Source organism: Alosa pseudoharengus, unplaced genomic scaffold (genome assembly GCF_046254945.1).
Source record: "Alosa pseudoharengus isolate Yale_2024_CS ecotype anadromous, Long Island Sound unplaced genomic scaffold, YU_APseudo_1.1 YU_APseudo_1.1_scf_12, whole genome shotgun sequence".
NCBI lineage: Eukaryota > Metazoa > Chordata > Actinopteri > Clupeiformes > Clupeidae > Alosa > Alosa pseudoharengus.
Window position 1 is genome coordinate 15,529,664 of NW_027468587.1, and position 18,529 is coordinate 15,548,192.

The 18,529-nt window shown below is 41.3% G+C and overlaps 1 protein-coding gene and 4 non-coding genes across 5 annotated transcripts in view; all 5 read right to left on the bottom strand.

The window, feature by feature from the left end:
* bbs9 (Bardet-Biedl syndrome 9) overlaps positions 1–8,712 on the bottom strand; it is a 144,868-nt gene extending 136,156 nt beyond the window's left edge. The window contains exons 1-5 of the mRNA XM_076280227.1: positions 8,597–8,712; positions 6,616–6,736; positions 6,096–6,246; positions 2,123–2,187; positions 1,276–1,389 (exon numbers count right to left, since the gene is read on the bottom strand). Of these exons, the coding sequence (XP_076136342.1) occupies positions 1,276–1,389; positions 2,123–2,187; positions 6,096–6,246; positions 6,616–6,727 (442 nt within the window). The 5' untranslated portion in view covers positions 6,728–6,736; positions 8,597–8,712. The remainder of the gene's footprint in view (positions 1–1,275; positions 1,390–2,122; positions 2,188–6,095; positions 6,247–6,615; positions 6,737–8,596) is intronic.
* A 4,584-nt stretch (positions 8,713–13,296) lies between these two features.
* Positions 13,297–13,368, bottom strand: trnap-agg (transfer RNA proline (anticodon AGG)). Its single transcript has one exon. It is a non-coding gene; the product is annotated as a tRNA-Pro (tRNA).
* Positions 13,369–15,251: 1,883 nt separating this feature from the next.
* On the bottom strand, positions 15,252–15,329 carry trnap-agg (transfer RNA proline (anticodon AGG)). Its single transcript is given in 2 exon segments — positions 15,252–15,287; positions 15,294–15,329. It is a non-coding gene; the product is annotated as a tRNA-Pro (tRNA).
* Positions 15,330–17,455: 2,126 nt separating this feature from the next.
* On the bottom strand, positions 17,456–17,527 carry trnap-agg (transfer RNA proline (anticodon AGG)). Its single transcript has one exon. It is a non-coding gene; the product is annotated as a tRNA-Pro (tRNA).
* Positions 17,528–18,355: 828 nt separating this feature from the next.
* On the bottom strand, positions 18,356–18,427 carry trnap-agg (transfer RNA proline (anticodon AGG)). Its single transcript has one exon. It is a non-coding gene; the product is annotated as a tRNA-Pro (tRNA).
* Between the last annotated feature and the right edge of the window lie 102 nt (positions 18,428–18,529).

An 18,529-nucleotide genomic window follows, 5' to 3' on the forward strand; every position in this document is an offset into this window, starting at 1 on the left:
CCGTCGCTGGCTCAGACGGCCTTTTTAAGGGGTTCAGGGAAATGTGTAAAGCAGCAAAAAAAAATAAAAAATAAACCACACACACCTATAATGAAATAAGGGCCATATTGTTGAGGGAGGGGGGCGTGGAGCGGCAGGAACAAGCCCGTGTCCCCGTCATGGCTGACTAAAGAGGCTGCCAGGGGAACAGGCCCGCTTTTCACCGCCACTGCCAAAGCCTGAGAATGTGTCCTGGCACAGGCAGAGGGACGCATGCTTACAAGGACGCGAGAGGGTGGGTGGGTGGGTGGTTGTGGTTGTGTGTGTGTGTGTGTGTGTGTGTGTGTGAGAATGTGTGTGTGTGTGTGTGTGTTTATTTGTGTAGATATGTGTGTATATATGTGTGTGTGAAGAGATAATGAAAGAGAGAGAGAGAGAGAGAGAGAGAGAGAGAGAGAGAGAGAGAGAGAGAGGGGGAGGATGTCTCCCTGTGTTCACTCCTGTGATATGACGCATTAGCGTCCTGTATGTGTGTGGGCATGGGTGTGTGTGCATGTGTGTGTATGGAAAGTTTACTCAGGGCTGATTTGATTCCCGGCATGCCTTCCTTCTCGGGGGGTTGGGGGGTTGGGGGGGGGGGTCTAAGCGGACACACGCCTACCTGAGCCTCCACCCTTCCCCGCCCATCCGGCCCCAGCTCCACATTACATGACGCGATCTGCGCTGGAGCCTGATGAGGTGTTTTGGCCCACTCTAGCTCGCCTGTTATTTCAGCCTCAGCACTAGACTGGCATCCAAACGGCGGACTGGCGTTTCAAAGCAGCTGAATCACTGAATACTTTAAGAACTCTCTCCTTACTACAAATAAAAGTCAGGAGAGGCCGCCTTATATGGAGGGTACAGTGAGTGTTTTATGGGAATTAAAGTGAACTCAGTCTAAGTAAGAGTGTGCATGTGTGTGTGCTTTTGTGAGTGAATGTGTAAGGCTAGGGAGGTGTGTGTGTGTGTGTGTGTGTGTGTGTGTGTGTGTGTGTGTGTGTGTGTGTGTGTGTGTGTGTGTGTGTGTGTGTGTGTGTGTGTGTGTGTGTGAGAGAGAGCAGATGAACACTGTGTGTTCACTGTGTGCTGAGTGTGTTTCACTAATTCACGGATTGGGATAAATGCAGAGACCAAATTTCCCTCGCGGGATCAAAAGAGTATATATACTTATACTTATATATACACTATACTAGATGAGTGAGTGTATGGGAGAATACATTTGTGAAGATTTGAGTGTGTTTTGAAGGGCTCCTCTACCTGTGACTCCTCCAAAGGACCCGTAGGTCATGTTGCAGGCCGTGCGTTGCAGGTTGTGCTCGTACACCAGCCGCAACTGGTACTGGTCACCATGCTCAACGTTTCCAGCCATGCCTGGAAGGAGAAACACAGGAAGTGAGGTTTCAATAGTAGTGGTACATTGACCATCCAAAATGTATCTAAAACCACCCAAATCAGCCACTTAAAAGCTCTGGGACACTGGAGAGTGAAAGCCTGGTAGGGCACACTGTCACGTAAGGTTTAGATCATGAACGTTTCAGCTAATTATCATTAAGATCATGTCAAAGAACATTGAGCTTCAGAGAAACGGGTGAACACAGAGTCACATTTGCAGGAGGAGGCTTTTGGTTCAAAAGGAGCACAAACACTCCTGATATAACTTAGTCTCAGAGAGAGAGCGGTGTACTCCAATACACACCTTGAGACCGCTATGGACAAATCAGGTGTAGCTACGAGTGGAGATGATTAACTGTGAGGGGCTAGACCGGGCGTGTAACTGAAGTGCTCCGTTTGTATAGGGTATACTGCAACAAGTACATTCCACTATAGAGAATGGAACTAGCTACACAAGACTGACAGCGGCGCATGCATTCAAAAAAAAAAAAAAAAGACCAGTCCTCTAAAACTATTTTTACACAACAGTAAAACAGCGAACAGAGCGCTTCAGTGGCGCATCCGGTGTAACCTCCCTGTTATGATTAAGACATGAAGTGTATTTGTATAAGTACAAGTGTATCACAAAAGCACGGCAAGGTGAGTGGTACTTTCATAAAGTTCAGGACTAGTACCACGTGGAACAACTGCATGGCACGTGCATGGGCCTTACCTGATACCGCATAGACTGAGACCTTCCTGGGATGCAGCACAGCCAGGTGAAGGAGTTCTGAACACCTGGAGAAAGAGATGGAACCATAAGAGAAGACACACACACACACACACACACACACACACACACATACACACACACACACACACACGGCAAGGTTACAGAGTTTAGGTCCTAAAAGTAGTGCGGGTTAGGGCAGAGTAACACTCATCTGTTTAAGCACCTCTTTAACCTTGCTGACATTCTTCCAAGTACCGCGTGCGAGCGGGCGAGCGAGCAGCCCCACTAACACCAGAGCCACGCAGTCCCAAGCGCAAGGCCATCACTGGCCACACTTCAAAGTGCTGAGCCTAAATAGGGGAGGACAGCTTCCCAGGCCTGCATGTTTAATCTGAGGTTTTCACATATGCTTAGTGGTGGCCAGGCAGGCTGGACATGTCACGTCTCCCAGCCTAGAGACATTGTTCTGGGGAAGATAAAACGGGAGAGGACCACTGAGCCCTGGAGCTGTTTGGAAATGTGGCCCCACACCGCAGAGCAGCAAACAGGCTGTTGTTTCAGCGTCTGTGGGTGAGCCGAGACAACACTTACAATGTGCTTCCTGCAATTACTCCATTTATACACCCCAGCGTGGTGGCAATGACAGAAATCACGAAAGAATCACGAAACACAAACAAACAGCCTTAAGCTGTAGGAGTCATGCGCTGTGCGGAAGATCTGGACAGCTGTCGAGCCGGAGGCCCTGGGTGCCCACAATAGATAAACAAACAATTCATCCCTCCATGTCCTTCATTCTTTCGTAAAAAAAAAATTTTTTTAAATTGACATACGACAAACTTGGCAAGTGGAATTTGCAAGGTAGCTTGCCAGCTGCACATTCCTCTTTAACAAAGTATCCACTTTAAAGGAACCATATGTAAGATTTTGGCCAAAACTGGTACTGCAATCACTTTCAAATTACTGTAGAGTGGTGTATCCCCTCCTCCTCCCTCCTGACTCAAGGTTGCCAACCCGGATGCCAAAACACTACTGACTTTGTGATTAGTAGATAGGTAGAGGGTGGCGCATCAGGCCAAAACACAACATGACATGACAAAACACAACATCAACATCAGTTGAGGGCTGCAACTTCACTTTTTAAATGGCAATATCCTGGCCGGACTACAGTTGTCATAGATATAAGTATTTGAAATTAACATGATTTCTTAATGTCTAGTGACATATCAGGGCCATTTTATGATTAATTGAAATACATTTCTTACATATGGTTCCTTTAACAAAGTGCCAGAATTGGTTCCTTTAAAACACACAAAAAAAAGTAGAAGTTGCCAACTTGCTTGCTTGCTTGCTTGAGTCCATACATTTACCTTATGCACAAAGTTATTTCAAACCTCACTCTATGGGCCCTATCGTGCACTCAAGCGCAATTGACTTTGTACACTGGCGATTGTATCATTCCTATTTTGCAACCGACGCTCAGTGACTTTTCCCTCCACAGACGCACGTTGGTAAATTAGGGAATGAACTTGCGCTCCCGGGGGCGGTTCAGCGAAAAGAGGAGGCGTGTTCAGGCGCAAACGTTCTCTGGTGCTATTTTGCAGTTTCAGATAAGAATTCCGCCACAGAAAACCCAGGAAAAACCTAGTTTAAAGTCAGTGGCGCGTTATTCAGATGCTATTTTAAAGGCGCATGTTTGGTAATAATGTAGCGTGTGCACAAGGCGGTTAAGTTGCGCTCATATTTTTTTTATTGCACAGTGAGATGGAGTACGTCCGGCTCGTGTCCATTATCGCGGCAAAGCCCACCGAGCCGCACATAGCCCATTGATTTCCTATGGAGAGCGGCAAGGCGTGGTTTACGCTTCCGCAATGCACCTTGGGAAGACGGCACGGCCATTCGAACAGAGGCGGCGTGTCAAGAAGTTGGGCTCGGCTGAACTTTATGCAAATGAGAGCAGTTAACGCGAGGCGGTTAGCCAATGAAAGTACATCTTCGGTAAACAAGTTCTGTCCTTTGCTCTAGTCTTCCGGTCCGGAACAATAGCCTGCCAGAAATATTTGTTCCGCCTGATAATCGTGTAGGTTTTATGAAAATATATTAAGCTATATAGTGGCTTAGAAGTTAAGTTTAGAACAAGTTCGCCACTGCACCCTATCAAAAAGACCTTGTTGGCGACTTGAACCAAGACAGAATGTGCTTTGGAGGAACATGTCAGTGATATTTGTGAGTGTTTCAATAAAATATGTTAACAGTAGTAGGCTACCTCCACTTTAGTAGCCTACGTTAGCTGGCATTGTGTAATTACAAAAAATAAAACGTTACACCATACACTTTAGCCTATACACGCCCACAAGCGGCGACGGGAGAGAGGGCTAGGCGTAAGAGAGGGCTTAACTGGATAAGCCACACCTTGACTGAGTGACTGGCAGATTAGGCTAATACCATCTGTACTGGGTGAATTGAATGGTTACCCATTATCCATGACACTGCTTAAAGTTTACAGTGAGACTTAAACCATCATTTGTTCACTTATGTTTGCGATCATACTTACATACACACAGGCTATTTACTGTAATGCAATGTGGGAAGGTGCAAATAGTGAGTTATATGATAAACTAGTGAGTCTCCTCATTATTCCATATAAATAAGCTCACCCAATACTAGGCTAAGCATTAGGTGAGTTTGCTGTTACTGAATCACCAGCATGGTGTATTTATACTCAGGGATCGAATGTCATTTTGGCTGAGGACTGTTCCTGCAATCCCTTCAATGATTTAAAGGTATATATGCTATGGTTATATATAAGAAGCTATTGTGATTGCTTAAACTGCCCAATCAGCTCATCTATTGAGTGAATTAATTGAATAACAGCAATAGCTGTTTTCAGACATGTCCTCCACACTATATGCAGAACTTTGTCAAATGGATGTCCGACCCTTCGGGTGATTCAGATATGATGCTTACATGCGGACATTATGTGTGAACGACACAGACGCACATGAACAGAATCTCTGCGTGGTTGAACACGCACATGAACAGAATCCCCGCATGTTCTTCGCTTCGTTCAGACATGCGCATAATATCCGTCTGAAATACTAGGTGGAGAGTAGTGTAAGAGCCTTACATTCCTTAATCATGGATTTCACTGAACTCCAGGGGATGTTCAGTGACTTGTAACATTTTTTGTATCCATCCCCTCACTTGTGCTTTTCAAAAACCTTTTTTTTGAGTTGTTTGGAGTGTTCTTTTGTCTTTATGGTGGAATTATAGCCAGGAATACTGATTGACCAGTGACTGGACCTTCCGCGGGTGTCTTTGCATTACTATACTATACACATTCACTACACTAAGGCGATCTCCATTTCACCAATTGTGAGACTATTAGCACCAATAGGCTCTTTACACGTATGGCTCGTTTCTTTCCGGTAGAGCCAGGTGTGTTTGAACCTGCCGATTGTTAATGCAATTAGTGTCTACACGGACCCGGTTGGGTGTTGCACCTAGTGTTACAATAAAGAAGGATTTATGGGGGTTCAAATTGTCATTATTGGGCAAATAAGATATTCGGTGTCGGAGAGAAGATGTTAAAAGCAGAATATAACAGAAGATGCCATTAAAACACAGTTAACACTCCACCGGAAACAAAGTGACCGCATTCAGAGCCCATTGGCTGGACCGCTGTTGATTTAGGTCAGTCACTTTAAGGGGGGGTCAATATTTATGCAATCCCTTATCTTGCATTATATATTTTAAATGAATTAACATTACTTTGTAGAGATTTGCTTACACTTTGACATTACAGAGGAAATCTTTGTTAATTATTGTAAAAAAAAAAAGGCAAATTAAATTGAAAAAAGATTCCAATAAGAGCAATAAAAGCGGAAATATCCAAGGGGGGCAAATACTTTAACCGGGCACTGTATAGTAGCCTATTGAAATCAGTGGCAGCGGCGGCAGCGCTGTAGTGACTTACGAGACGAACTTGCCCAGCTCCACCTGGATGATGGGGTCTCTGAGGTGCACCTCGAGCAGCTGGGCATCTGCCTCCGACGGCTCGCCGGGTTTGGACAGGTGAGGGGAGAAGATCCGGAGCATCCCCATGTAGCTCCCCACCACTACTTTATCTGTGCAGGAGAATGGCCACGCAGGCAGTCATAAGTGTATGCAACAGGTTGTTGACACACCACAAAATAAAAACAGATAATTGACTCCTTAGGCAAGTACATTAAGTCCTTATTTAGACTTAGTTCACATTTAGTTATTTCAATTAGTTATTTAGCTTACACTTGAATTATTATCTAGAAGACCACTCTAAGAGCTAACATGACTAAAGAAGGTCCACATTGTGTTGCATTGCTACATACTCTTAGCCTGCACCATCACAATAAAGTGACTGAACAAGTATCTATCTATCTATCTATCTATCTATCTATCATGAACTGCATTCGTTCACTGAGTTAATCTTCCCCTCCCCAGCATCCATGCTTGCTCACCAAACCCGGTTCCACTGTTGTCCACGTCCCCCACACACAGGCAGCCCTGGTCGAACTCCTCGCCCTCTCCCAGGACTGTGGCCCACCAGTCGCGCGCTTTGAACAGAGACATGCTGGAGCTCTATACAACACAGGGAGGACAGCAGGTCATGCCGCTGCTGCCACACAACATCTTGGATGCTCTGTAAAGCTACTGATTGCATGTGTGGGAGCGATGAGGCCCTTTCCTCTAAACCAAAGAGCAGAGGATCCGCAGAGGTTTTAGGCTAATTGATACATTTCAACTCTTCTTCAGTTATGGCACACAGTTAAGACTACTGTATAATAATAAGTATTATTTCAAATTCACATCCAAAAAAATGTCAGTCCATGTTCACACTCTAGCTACGATCACTGATAGCAACTGGCTTCAGCACTGCAAAAGATACAGACAGTAAATACTTGCACTAATTAAATGCAAAGTATTTAATTGCATTAAAAGCAATTGATGACAAAAGTTAGCCTATAGGTGTGGACTGATAGTTTTGAGGAAACATACTGTTACCAAAATAATTCACATTACCTACATGTTATGCATTCTTAGAATAAGCCCATGACATAACATGACTGTGATGCATTGCTTTTATATGATATTGCTTTAGCTGAGTTCTAGACTAACGCATCATCCAGTGAATCAGGAATCACTTTCCAATGACACCTCATGCCAAGGCCGCTAAGAGTTCAAGGATCATTTCAAGAAGCAGGTTACGTGGTAGGCACAGGCCTAGTTCTCCAATGACCGGCCACTCATCCTCACACTATGCAAATCAATCATGTGACAGCGGGGGATTTGGGCGCAGCAGGCCAAGCTGCTTTCCTAATTGCTAACTGCTGAGCAGGTGGAACAGACAGCTAATCCAGGGGACCCTAAACAAAAACCAAGAAAGAGTGAGAGAGCAAGATCTATGAGAGAGGGTCATCCCAAATCTAAAAAAATTGTAATACTCACTATATGGCATTATGTGTGAAGATGGAACAGCAATCGCAATACACCTCTGAACTGCCATATCACTGAGAAAATGGAGTCCCTGTCGCTATTCTGCTCATCAAGAGGGATTATCCAAGTAGCTTCCCACAAAGGAGAGGAGCACTTGCTTACTTGCACGTCCTTGTACCGACAGTGCAAACTAATGGGTGCAGGCACATCTTCCAAATGAATATCCACTTGCACTTCTTTACGACACAAGTGAAGAAGACTAAACACAATGCCCCCCCCCCCCCCAGTTACATTCTTACTTCACCAGTTACATTCTTACTTCACACTCATAGCTTTCAGTCACAGACTAGAGCGTGTCTCTGACTGACTGTCTTCCTTTACTCTCATTAACGCATTCAGATTTTGCGAATTTTGGCATGTCTGGACATATTCACCGATCACCCTGTTGAAGTAGGCTAACGTTAACGTGTGTACTATGTACGAAGGATATTGTTCCATAATTCTGGTAGAACTAGGTAAATAAAAGTGTCTAACGTTACCGATCTGCAGCTTGCCAGCTGACAACCAAGCAATATGATAAAATGTTGCAGATGGCTTTGGACCGACCACCCCATCAGTCGAAACGTTGCTGTTAGCTAACGTTAGATTAGCCAGGTTATCTCTCAAGGCAAATCGAGACCAATAACGTTAACTGATGCTGCACCTTCAAACTGGAAATGTTGTGTTCATGCAGTTCATTATTTATATTTGTATATCCATGCTGATGGTGGTATGAGCACAAGTACTTTGACGATAACTGTTAATTAGCTTTCACTAACATCATTTAGCGAGCTGGCTAAGAAAAGTGTCTTGAGGCATAACAAGGATTGACACAACCTGTGGAAACTACGTTAACGCATGAGGCTACTTTGCCTGCTAACTTAGCAACATATGGGATAAGTTGCTAAATCGTCAAACTGGTGAGGCTATCCTTTAATGAATATTCTGTAGACCAGCAATACTTACCGTTTAAACCCGACAGCTTTCGATTAAAGTAATCCAACAAGGGTGTTTCGAAAAAATCACATCGCTATCGCTGCCATGTCTGTAGCAACTAACATCACAGTGAAGCCATCTCTCTGTTGTCATGGCAGTACCACCAGCTGGAGGTGTGCGCAGAATCGGATGTAGCACTTTGGCCATGTGGGAAATACCGTGGTAAAGTTGGTTTTATATTGGACGTTGGATATTCGACACATTCGAAAAATCTATTTAGCACTGACTACGAGGGTCGAGTTTGTGTCAAACCAACTTTAATGTGTTTAAACAAGGCCTGCCTATATTACACAAAGCTTCTTTTGTCCAAAAACCCATGTTTTGATTTTATGAATTTTTTAGGCTGATAAAAGATTTCAATCTATTATGCGGCTTCACCTTTTGACTTAGCCATACTAAAACACATCTCCTGAACTCGGCTTACTGCCCTTTCTAGTACACAAAGCTTCTTTTTCCCTAAAACCTACTCTTTGATTTTATACAATTTTTAATGTTAAATGTTTCAAATCTATTATGCGGCTTGCCCTTTTGACCTACCCATGTCAAAACACATCTGGTGAACTCGGATTACTGCTCTATATAGTACACAAAGCTTCTTTTCCCCAAAAATCCATTCTTTGATTTTATACATATTTTTAATGTAAAAAAAATGCTTTAAATGCTTTAAATCTATTATGCGGCTTGACCTTTTGACCTAACCATGTCAAAACACATCTGTTGCACTCAGCTAACTGCCCTTCATAGTGCACAACGCTTCTTTTTTCCAGAAACTCACTCTTTGATTTTATATTAATTTTTTACTATTCAAAAATGCTATAAATCTATTATGCGGCTTCCCCTTTCAACTTACCCATGTCAAAACACATCTGTTGCACTCGGCTAACTGCCCTACATAGTACACAAAGCTTATTTTTTCCAAAAACTCACTCTTTGATTTTATATTAATTTTTTACTATTCAAAAATGCTATAAATCTATTATGCGGCTTCCCCTTTCGACCTACCCATGTCAAAACACATCTGCTGCACTAAGCTAACTGCCCTACATAATACACAAAGCTTCTTTTTTCCAAAAACTCACTCTTTGATTTTATATTAATTTTTTACTTTATAAAAATGCTATAAATCTATTATGTGCCTTCACCTTTTGACCTACCCATGTCAAAACACATCTGCTGCACTCGGCTAACTGCCCTACATAGTACACAAAGCTCCTTTTTTTCAAAAACGCACTCTTTGATTTTATATTATTTTTTCACTATTCAAAAATGCTATAAATCTATTATGCGACCTGACCTTTTGACCTACCCATGTCAAAACACATCTGTTGCACTCGGCTAACTGCCCTACATAGTACACAAAGCTTATTTTTTCCAAAAACTCACTCTTTGATTTTATATTAATTTTTTACTATTCAAAAATGCTATAAATCTATTATGCGGCTTCCCCCTTTTTTTTGGAAAAAATAAGCTTTGTGTACTATGTAGGGCAGTTAGCCAAGTGCAGCAAATGTGTTTTGACATGGGTAGGTCAACAGGTGAAGGCACATAATAGATTTATAGCATTTTTATAAAGTAAAAAATTTATATAAAATCAAAGAGTGAGTTTTTGGAAAAAAGAAGCTTTGTGTATTATGTAGGGCAGTTAGCTGAGTGCAGCAGATGTGTTTTGACATGGGTAGGTCGAAAGGGGAAGCCGCATAATAGATTTATAGCATTTTTGAATGGAAAAAAAAATATATAAAATCAAAGAGTGAGTTTTTGGAAAAAATAAGCTTTGTGTACTATGTAGGGCAGTTAGCCGAGTGCAGCAGATGTGTTTTGACATGGGTAGGTCGAAAGGGGAAGCCGCATAATAGATTTATAGCATTTTTGAATGAAAAAAAAATTATATAAAATCAAAGAGTGAGTTTTTGGAAAAAATAAGCTTTGTGTACTATGTAGGGCAGTTAGCCGAGTGCAGCAGATGTGTTTTGACATGGGTAGGTCAAAAGGTGAAGGCACATAATAGATTTATAGCATTTTTATAAAGTAAAAAATGTATGTAAAATCAAAGAGTGAGTTTTTGGAAAAAAGAAGCTTTGTGTATTATGTAGGGCAGTTAGCTGAGTGCAGCAGATGTGTTTTGACATGGGTAGGTCGAAAGGGGAAGCCGCATAATAGATTTATAGCATTTTTGAATGGAAAAAAATGTATATAAAATCAAAGAGTGAGTTTTTGGAAAAAATAAGCTTTGTGTACTATGTAGGGCAGTTAGCCGAGTGCAGCAGATGTGTTTTGACATGGGTAGGTCGAAAGGGGAAGCCGCATAATAGATTTATAGCATTTTTGAATGGAAAAAAAATTATATAAAATCAAAGAGTGAGTTTTTGGAAAAAATAAGCTTTGTGTACTATGTAGGGCAGTTAGCCGAGTGCAGCAGATGTGTTTTGACATGGGTAGGTCAAAAGGTGAAGGCACATAATAGATTTATAGCATTTTTATAAAGTAAAAAATGTATGTAAAATCAAAGAGTGAGTTTTTGGAAAAAAGAAACTTTGTGTATTATGTAGGGCAGTTAGCTGAGTGCAGCAGATGTGTTTTGACATGGGTAGGTCGAAAGGGGAAGCCGCATAATAGATTTATAGCATTTTTGAATAGTAAAAAAATAATATAAAATCAAAGAGTGAGTTTTTGGAAAACATAAGCTTTGTGTACTATGTAGGGCAGTTAGCCGAGTGCAGCAGATGTGTTTTGACATGGGTAGGTCGAAAGGGGAAGCCGCATAATAGATTTATAGCATTTTTGAATGGAAAAAAAATTATATAAAATCAAAGAGTGAGTTTTTGGAAAAAATAAGCTTTGTGTACTATGTAGGGCAGTTAGCCGAGTGCAGCAGATGTGTTTTGACATGGGTAGGTCAAAAGGTGAAGGCACATAATAGATTTATAGCATTTTTATAAAGTAAAAAATGTATGTAAAATCAAAGAGTGAGTTTTTGGAAAAAAGAAACTTTGTGTATTATGTAGGGCAGTTAGCTGAGTGCAGCAGATGTGTTTTGACATGGGTAGGTCGAAAGGGGAAGCCGCATAATAGATTTATAGCATTTTTGAATAGTAAAAAAATAATATAAAATCAAAGAGTGAGTTTTTGGAAAACATAAGCTTTGTGTACTATGTAGGGCAGTTAGCCGAGTGCAACAGATGTGTTTTGACATGGGTAGGTCAAAAGGTCAGGTCGCATAATAGATTTAAAGCATTTAAAGCATTTTTTTTACATTAAAAAATATTTATAAAATCAAAGAATGGATTTTTGGGAAAAAGAAGCTTTGTGTACTATATAGAGCAGTAATCCGAGTTCACCAGATGTGTTTTGACATGGGTAGGTCAAAAGGGCAAGCCGCATAATAGATTTGAAACATTTAACATTAAAAATTGTATAAAATCAAAGAGTAGGTTTTAGGGAAAAAGAAGCTTTGTGTACTAGAAAGGGCAGTAAGCCGAGTTCAGGAGATGTGTTTTAGTATGGGTAAGTCAAAAGGTGAAGCCGCATATTAGATTGAAATCTTTTATCAGCGTAAAAAATTCATAAAATCAAAACATGGGTTTTTGGACAAAAGAAGCTTTGTGTAATATAGGCAGGCCTTGTTTAAACACATTAAAGTTGGTTTGACACAAACTCGACCCTCGTAGTCAGTGCTAAATAGATTTTTCGAATGTGTCGAATATCCAACGTCCAATATAAAACCAACTTTACCACGGTGTGGGAAATTGAGTCAAATCAAGTTTTTTGACAGCATGGGCTTCTGTGGGCTACAGAACAGTGCAAACCTGGCCTACATCAGTTTTTCAGATGATTTGTCAGATGCATTTCCTACTTTAGCCTACAGATAGTCGCCATAAGGCTTGCAAGACCTAACTGACTGACATACACACAAATCCTTCTGCAAAAAAGTAGGCTATTTCATTAATAGGCAGGGGAAAATGCAATTAGACATCTGTGGACCCAGTTCACTTCACATCATAGGCTATTCCGTTCCCTAGCCTACTACAAAGGTTCCTGACCCTATTGCCAATGATATATAGATATGATATATGATATATAGGCCTATAAATATATATGAACTGTGTAGGCCTACAGAGGAGTTGAAGAGAATATTGGTCTTTCCATCTGAACTGAATTGTTCTGCCGTTCTGTTCTGGTAATAGGCTACTCCCAATCATCCCGTGGAATTGAAATAGTCTTTAACTTCCATTTGAATCAAAGACTTCCTTCTCTACCAAGAAAATACCACACCTGCCATTATAATATAATATAATAATAATATAATAATTATTATAATAATAATTAATATAATAATAATAATATAATAATAAATAAATAAAGGAATAAAGGAATTAAAACAACGACCAGGGGGATTCCAGAGGAATTAAAACAAGGCAAGTGTCAGTGCCCCTAAAATAAAATAATATTTAGCCTACCAAAAGGTAAAGATTTGTTTGTAAGATACCTCTGTAGATTAATAGAAGAGATCCCTTTGCACAGCCAACTTAAAAAGGTGCTGGTGGATTGCAGGTTTTAAAGTTCATATATAAAAAGAGGTGGCCACCGCACCTCTGTAGATTAGTTAGGATTCATAAATCCTCTATGTCAGCTGTCAATCACAGCCATTCTACTCCAGGGAATATAAAGTAGGGCTCGTCCGGGATTTGAACCCGGGACCTCTCGCACCCTAAGCGAGAATCATACCCCTAGACCAACGAGCCATAGTAATCATTTTCCCAATGTTTTTTTTCCACCAACATGCCACGTCAAACCCCTCTTTAGAGAGTCTCTCAGGACTCGCATGTTGACAGCAAGATTTTATTGTTTAGTACTTTGCTGCCCTCTAGCGGTGAATGTTCAGAAGGACCACTAATTCTTTGCTAGAAGTGGTTTGCTCTTGCAACTGATTAGAGTTTAGATTCTCTGACCGAGCCCGAGCCCGAACTTGACCCGACCCGACCCGCGGGCCGGGTCGGGCCGATATTTCCAGCCACTATCCTCGGGCCGGGCCGGGCCGGGTCCTTGATCAAGCATTTTTTTTTTTTTTAATCATTAGCCTACTTGGGTAGGGAGCTAAAGCTATGCCATAGTCAGACTCAGTAACAAGTGTAGACTATACAAAGTTATACAAGTTAGGCTCAGAGTTACAAAATGTCATTTGTAATGTCATCTGCGCAACACGAATCATGCGCAGCTTCTCCACTCGCACGCATCACACCGGGCCTGCTGTGCTGTATTGTGTAGTTTAAGTGCAACGTGAAGCTTGAAGATGTAAAGAAAAAAAATGAAAACAGGAGAAATAACTTCGAGCAAGTTTGGAGAAAAGTCGGAGGTAGGCTATGCATTTGTCAGGTATGCTTTGTTGCGTGCATTAAGTGCGCACGATGTTCACCTATGACAGCAAAAAGACTTTGATGAACATGAAGCAGGCTTGCCATGGCAGAAATAATGATAGCCATCCTTCAATGTCCTCTTTTGTCACTTCTCCAAGCATACACCTGAGAGCGAGGCAAGCCCTCACAGATAAATGCCTTGAGTTTTGCTGCAGGGACATACTTTTACGTTGTAAGTGGCTTACGTTTCTTCATTCGGATTCATTTGCAATCCATTCCATTCTGAATTTAAACAAACATAGGCCTAGTTTAGCCTACATTCTTCATTATTGCATTATTCATTAATATAATTCTAAACGGATTTCTGTAGCTCAAACAGCTCGGAATTGTAGTTGAGAACGTCAGTTATAATGGCCCACGTATTTAAAAAATGTCGGGTTTAAATCGGGCTCGGGCTCATAATTACAGTTAATGTGTCGGGCCGGGTCGGGCTCGGGCACAATGTGCACGGGCTCGGGTAGGGTCGGGCTTGATTTTTTGGGCCCGATCTAAGCTCTACAACTGATTCATTCACAGGCCTAGTAGGGGAGGGGGACGGGGGGCATATTGAATTATACATGTGTAAAAGGTCATTTGCAGATGACCTTTTGATCCCTTGGGGATCAATAAAGTATATATCTATCTAGATATCCCTATGAACAATTAAGCCAATTAATTGCTGCTTATTCTCAAAAACTCAGCTTCAAAATGATCTGCTTCATAGGAAGCAAAGAGTTTAGTTTGCCTATTTAGTCCAGTCATTCAGTAGGCTAACAGTTTTTTATTTAAAAAAAAAAAAGGTTCAATTGTGATTCTCAGCGAAAGGTTCATATAGGTCTATGCTTCTCAGCCAAAGGCTTGTGTGCTGTAGGCTAGTCCTGTGTCTACTGAGCTACTAGGGAGGATTTCTTCCTTTCACATTCTACCATTTAATTGGTAAATCCTGAACCCTTTTATGGCACATTTTTATGTACGGGTCGAGAGGTTCTCATTCTTGACTGTCCACAAAAGAGGAATTAAAAAAAGGATCAAGAGGGAATCCAGAGGAATTAAAACAAGACAAGAGCCAGTGCTCCTAAAAGAAAATATTATTTACCAAAAGGTACAGATTTGTTTTTAGGATATCTCTGTAGATTAGCTTGGGCCCAGATTTCAGGGTTATTCCCCAAAATCCTCCCCAAAATCCTTATGACAGTTGTCACAGCCTTTCTACTCCAGAGGGTTATAAAGTAGGGCTCGTCCGGGATTTGAACCCGGGACCTCTCGCACCCTAAGCCTAAGCGAGAATCATACCCCTAGACCAACGAGCCACATAAATCTCTTTCCCAAATATTTTTTTTCTGCCAACATGCCACGTCAAACCCCTCTTTAAAGATATTCTTAGAACTTCCATGTTGAAAGCAAGATTGTATTGCTTAGAACTTTGCTGCCCTCTAGCGGTGAATGTTCTGAAGTACCACCCAGAGCCAGGTTCTGGTACCGCCAATTATTTGCTAGAAGCGCCGGTTTACTTTTGTGATTCATTCATAAGGGAGTCATGTTTGAAATATGCATGTCTAAAAGGTTCTCATTTATTTTCCTAGGCATTCATTTTCTTACTTTTAAGCGCTCACATGCGCTACAAAGAGTTAAATACTTTCTCACTTTGCTGCGGATCATCTCGTACAGATCGTGTAATGTGCAGTAGCCTATAAGGGTAAATCGCGCTGATTTGAAGTTACCTATAATAACTACCAGTGAGCCGCAGGAGACGCTGCGCTTCAGCTTCACTTCACTACAAGGCATATGAAGTGCGTCCAAATTCATCCATTCTTCTCTGTTGAACTCCTCGAGTAGGCTACTCATCACACATGTGTCACGTGAAAGAGCCTTTTCTCAGCTTTTAAACGGTGCTATAGCCACTATTTGCTGTGATAAACAGTTCGCGAGAAAAATTTACTTCAAGAGATTTAATAATTATTCTCTGTGCCCATCTCCACATCCATTCGTCTCGGTGGAATATCGTAGGCCTACACACTCTTTACGCAACACATGACAACCCATATATCAGAATAAACAGCAGACCTTACCGAACACAAAGGTGTAAAGCATTCCCGTGTATAGTTAGCTGTTCCAGAGTAATCCGGTTTTGAAATAAATTGTAGAAAAATTCAACATGGTCTTTCGGCTTTAAGCATTTCTTAAAACTGAGCTGTGCTTACATCGCCTAGATATCTGTAAATAGGCCTATTAGAGAATATACAGGCAGCTTATGGTTAAGAGTTGTCAATGTAGCCTTAATGATTCTTTTCACAAAATGCTAAGCATGCATGTATTTAAGTTTCTTAAAACTGAGCTGTGCTTAAATGGGTCAAAGCATGATTTCATAACAGACCAAATAGAAAATAAATGTTAAATATAGCCTACATATGTATACATATTAAAATCAGATTATGTGCTACACAGTATAGATCGATCAAGTTGGACAGTAGCACATTTTAATCATGGGTAGTTGGACAGTAGCACATTTTAATCATTTTATATATCTATAGTGGCTGGTGAAAGAGTTGAGTGGCTTTTCCTTTTTTTTTTTCGGGGGAATTAGTGGGTAGTGTCCCCACCAAAGCTCAGACCAAACCTACGCCCTTGCACTCACTGGTCCAGAAAAGCAACTGTTGCATCAAAGAATTTAGAACCACATGCTCTCATTGATTGTATGATTGCACTATTTGTGGTATGCAGGCATTGTATATCCAGAATTCACAGAATCATCACATATCCAGTTCAAAACAACAATTAAATTAGATATAGTCACCTACAAATGACAGAGGGCGCTTGTTTTATTGAGCAGGTCTTGCATAGAAGCCATAATAAGGCCATCTGTGTATTATTTGCAATTTTAGGCTATGGTATGTTTATTTTTTCTTCACACAGGATGTTAGTGTGCCGTGGGACATTTTAAGTGTCAAAAGTGTGCCGTGGCACAAAAAAGGTTGAAAAACACTGGTATATGCTGCTACACACGCCGCTCTCACCACGCGCATCAAGCACAAGGACACCAAGGAACAGAGAGGGTACCGCCAATAACAGCTTTACAGGATGATCATGCAGCAGATCTAACTTGAACGTTATTTACTCTAATTAATTGGGAACGCATCTTGAGTGCGCACCAGAGAGAGAGAGAGAGAGAGAGAGATAGGCTGGCAGGTTCCAGGTGGCTTGTTATAATATCCCCCTTTTTAATAACTGCTTGTAACAACTTAATATTATCAATGTGGCACAAACAAACAATTAAGGCTAGAATTTATGGATTAGCCTTTGATGCTTGTATGAGTGAAACATGCACGTATTGGTGGGCCCTATGACCTATGACCCGAAAGTTAGCCATGACCGGGGCTCAGGTCAAAGAAGTTTGAGAAAGGTGTAGGCTGCAAAGGGTAGGCCTAGTGTTAAAACTGGGCTCGTCCGGGATTTGAACCCGGGACCTCTCGCACCCTAAGCGAGAATCATACCCCTAGACCAACGAGCCACTGTACATATAACTTTTGCTGAGAAACTCAGTCTACAATTTGCCACGTCAAACAAACCCCTTTCCTGGATAATGGGCTATGTTGACTCGCATGTTGGCGAGAATATTTTTCTGTTGCACTTTGCTGCCCTCTAGCGGTTAAAGTCCATGACCCCCATATGTATGTGGGGAGGGAGTAGCCTTGACACTATTTCGTTCTGGGAACTATGCATGCACGGTTAGAACTAGAGGAGGTAGACAGCACCCGTGACAGTTCTTTATATATGCCAAGAGACCATGCAGGTCTTTTGCCGACAAATTATTCAGATGATTGCAAATTGTTCTTTATTGTAGGCTACTTTATTGTTCTGCAAATTGTTTTTTATTCCACAGAACACACATGCGTCTAACACTCAGAGCAGTGAAAAATAATCTGATTTAGTGAGATGCCTTTACTTCGATGTCAGTTAGGCGTTATTGACAAAAACAACTTCCCTGACAGAGTATAATGCAAATACATGCTTTACAACTGTTGAGATAGTTGACATAAACCTCTTCTGTCAACACTTTTGTCACATTGTAGGTAAATCCCAGTTGCCAAAGATGTGATACTGTATAAGTTTTGAACATGGATTTTATTGTTAATAGCTTGCGTCTGGTAATCATCAATTAACAAACTGAGGATTCCACGATGGTCCTAGATTGCAATCATTATCTTGATAGTAGCCTACCAAAGACCCTTGCTTACTAACACCCTCTTTCAACCCTATCTGATGGTGCGTTTGTTGCATCATGATTTTATAATAGTCGAGAACAACATTTTAGCCAATGATGCTATCAAATAAAACTGGGCTCGTCCGGGATTTGAACCCGGGACCTCTCGCACCCTAAGCGAGAATCATACCCCTAGACCAACGAGCCATAGAAAGCTGTGCTGGAGATGGTGTATGAGATCAAGAACTTTCCACGTCGAACTTTTTTTGAACTGGGATTGAATTGCGATGCATGTTAACGCAATAATTG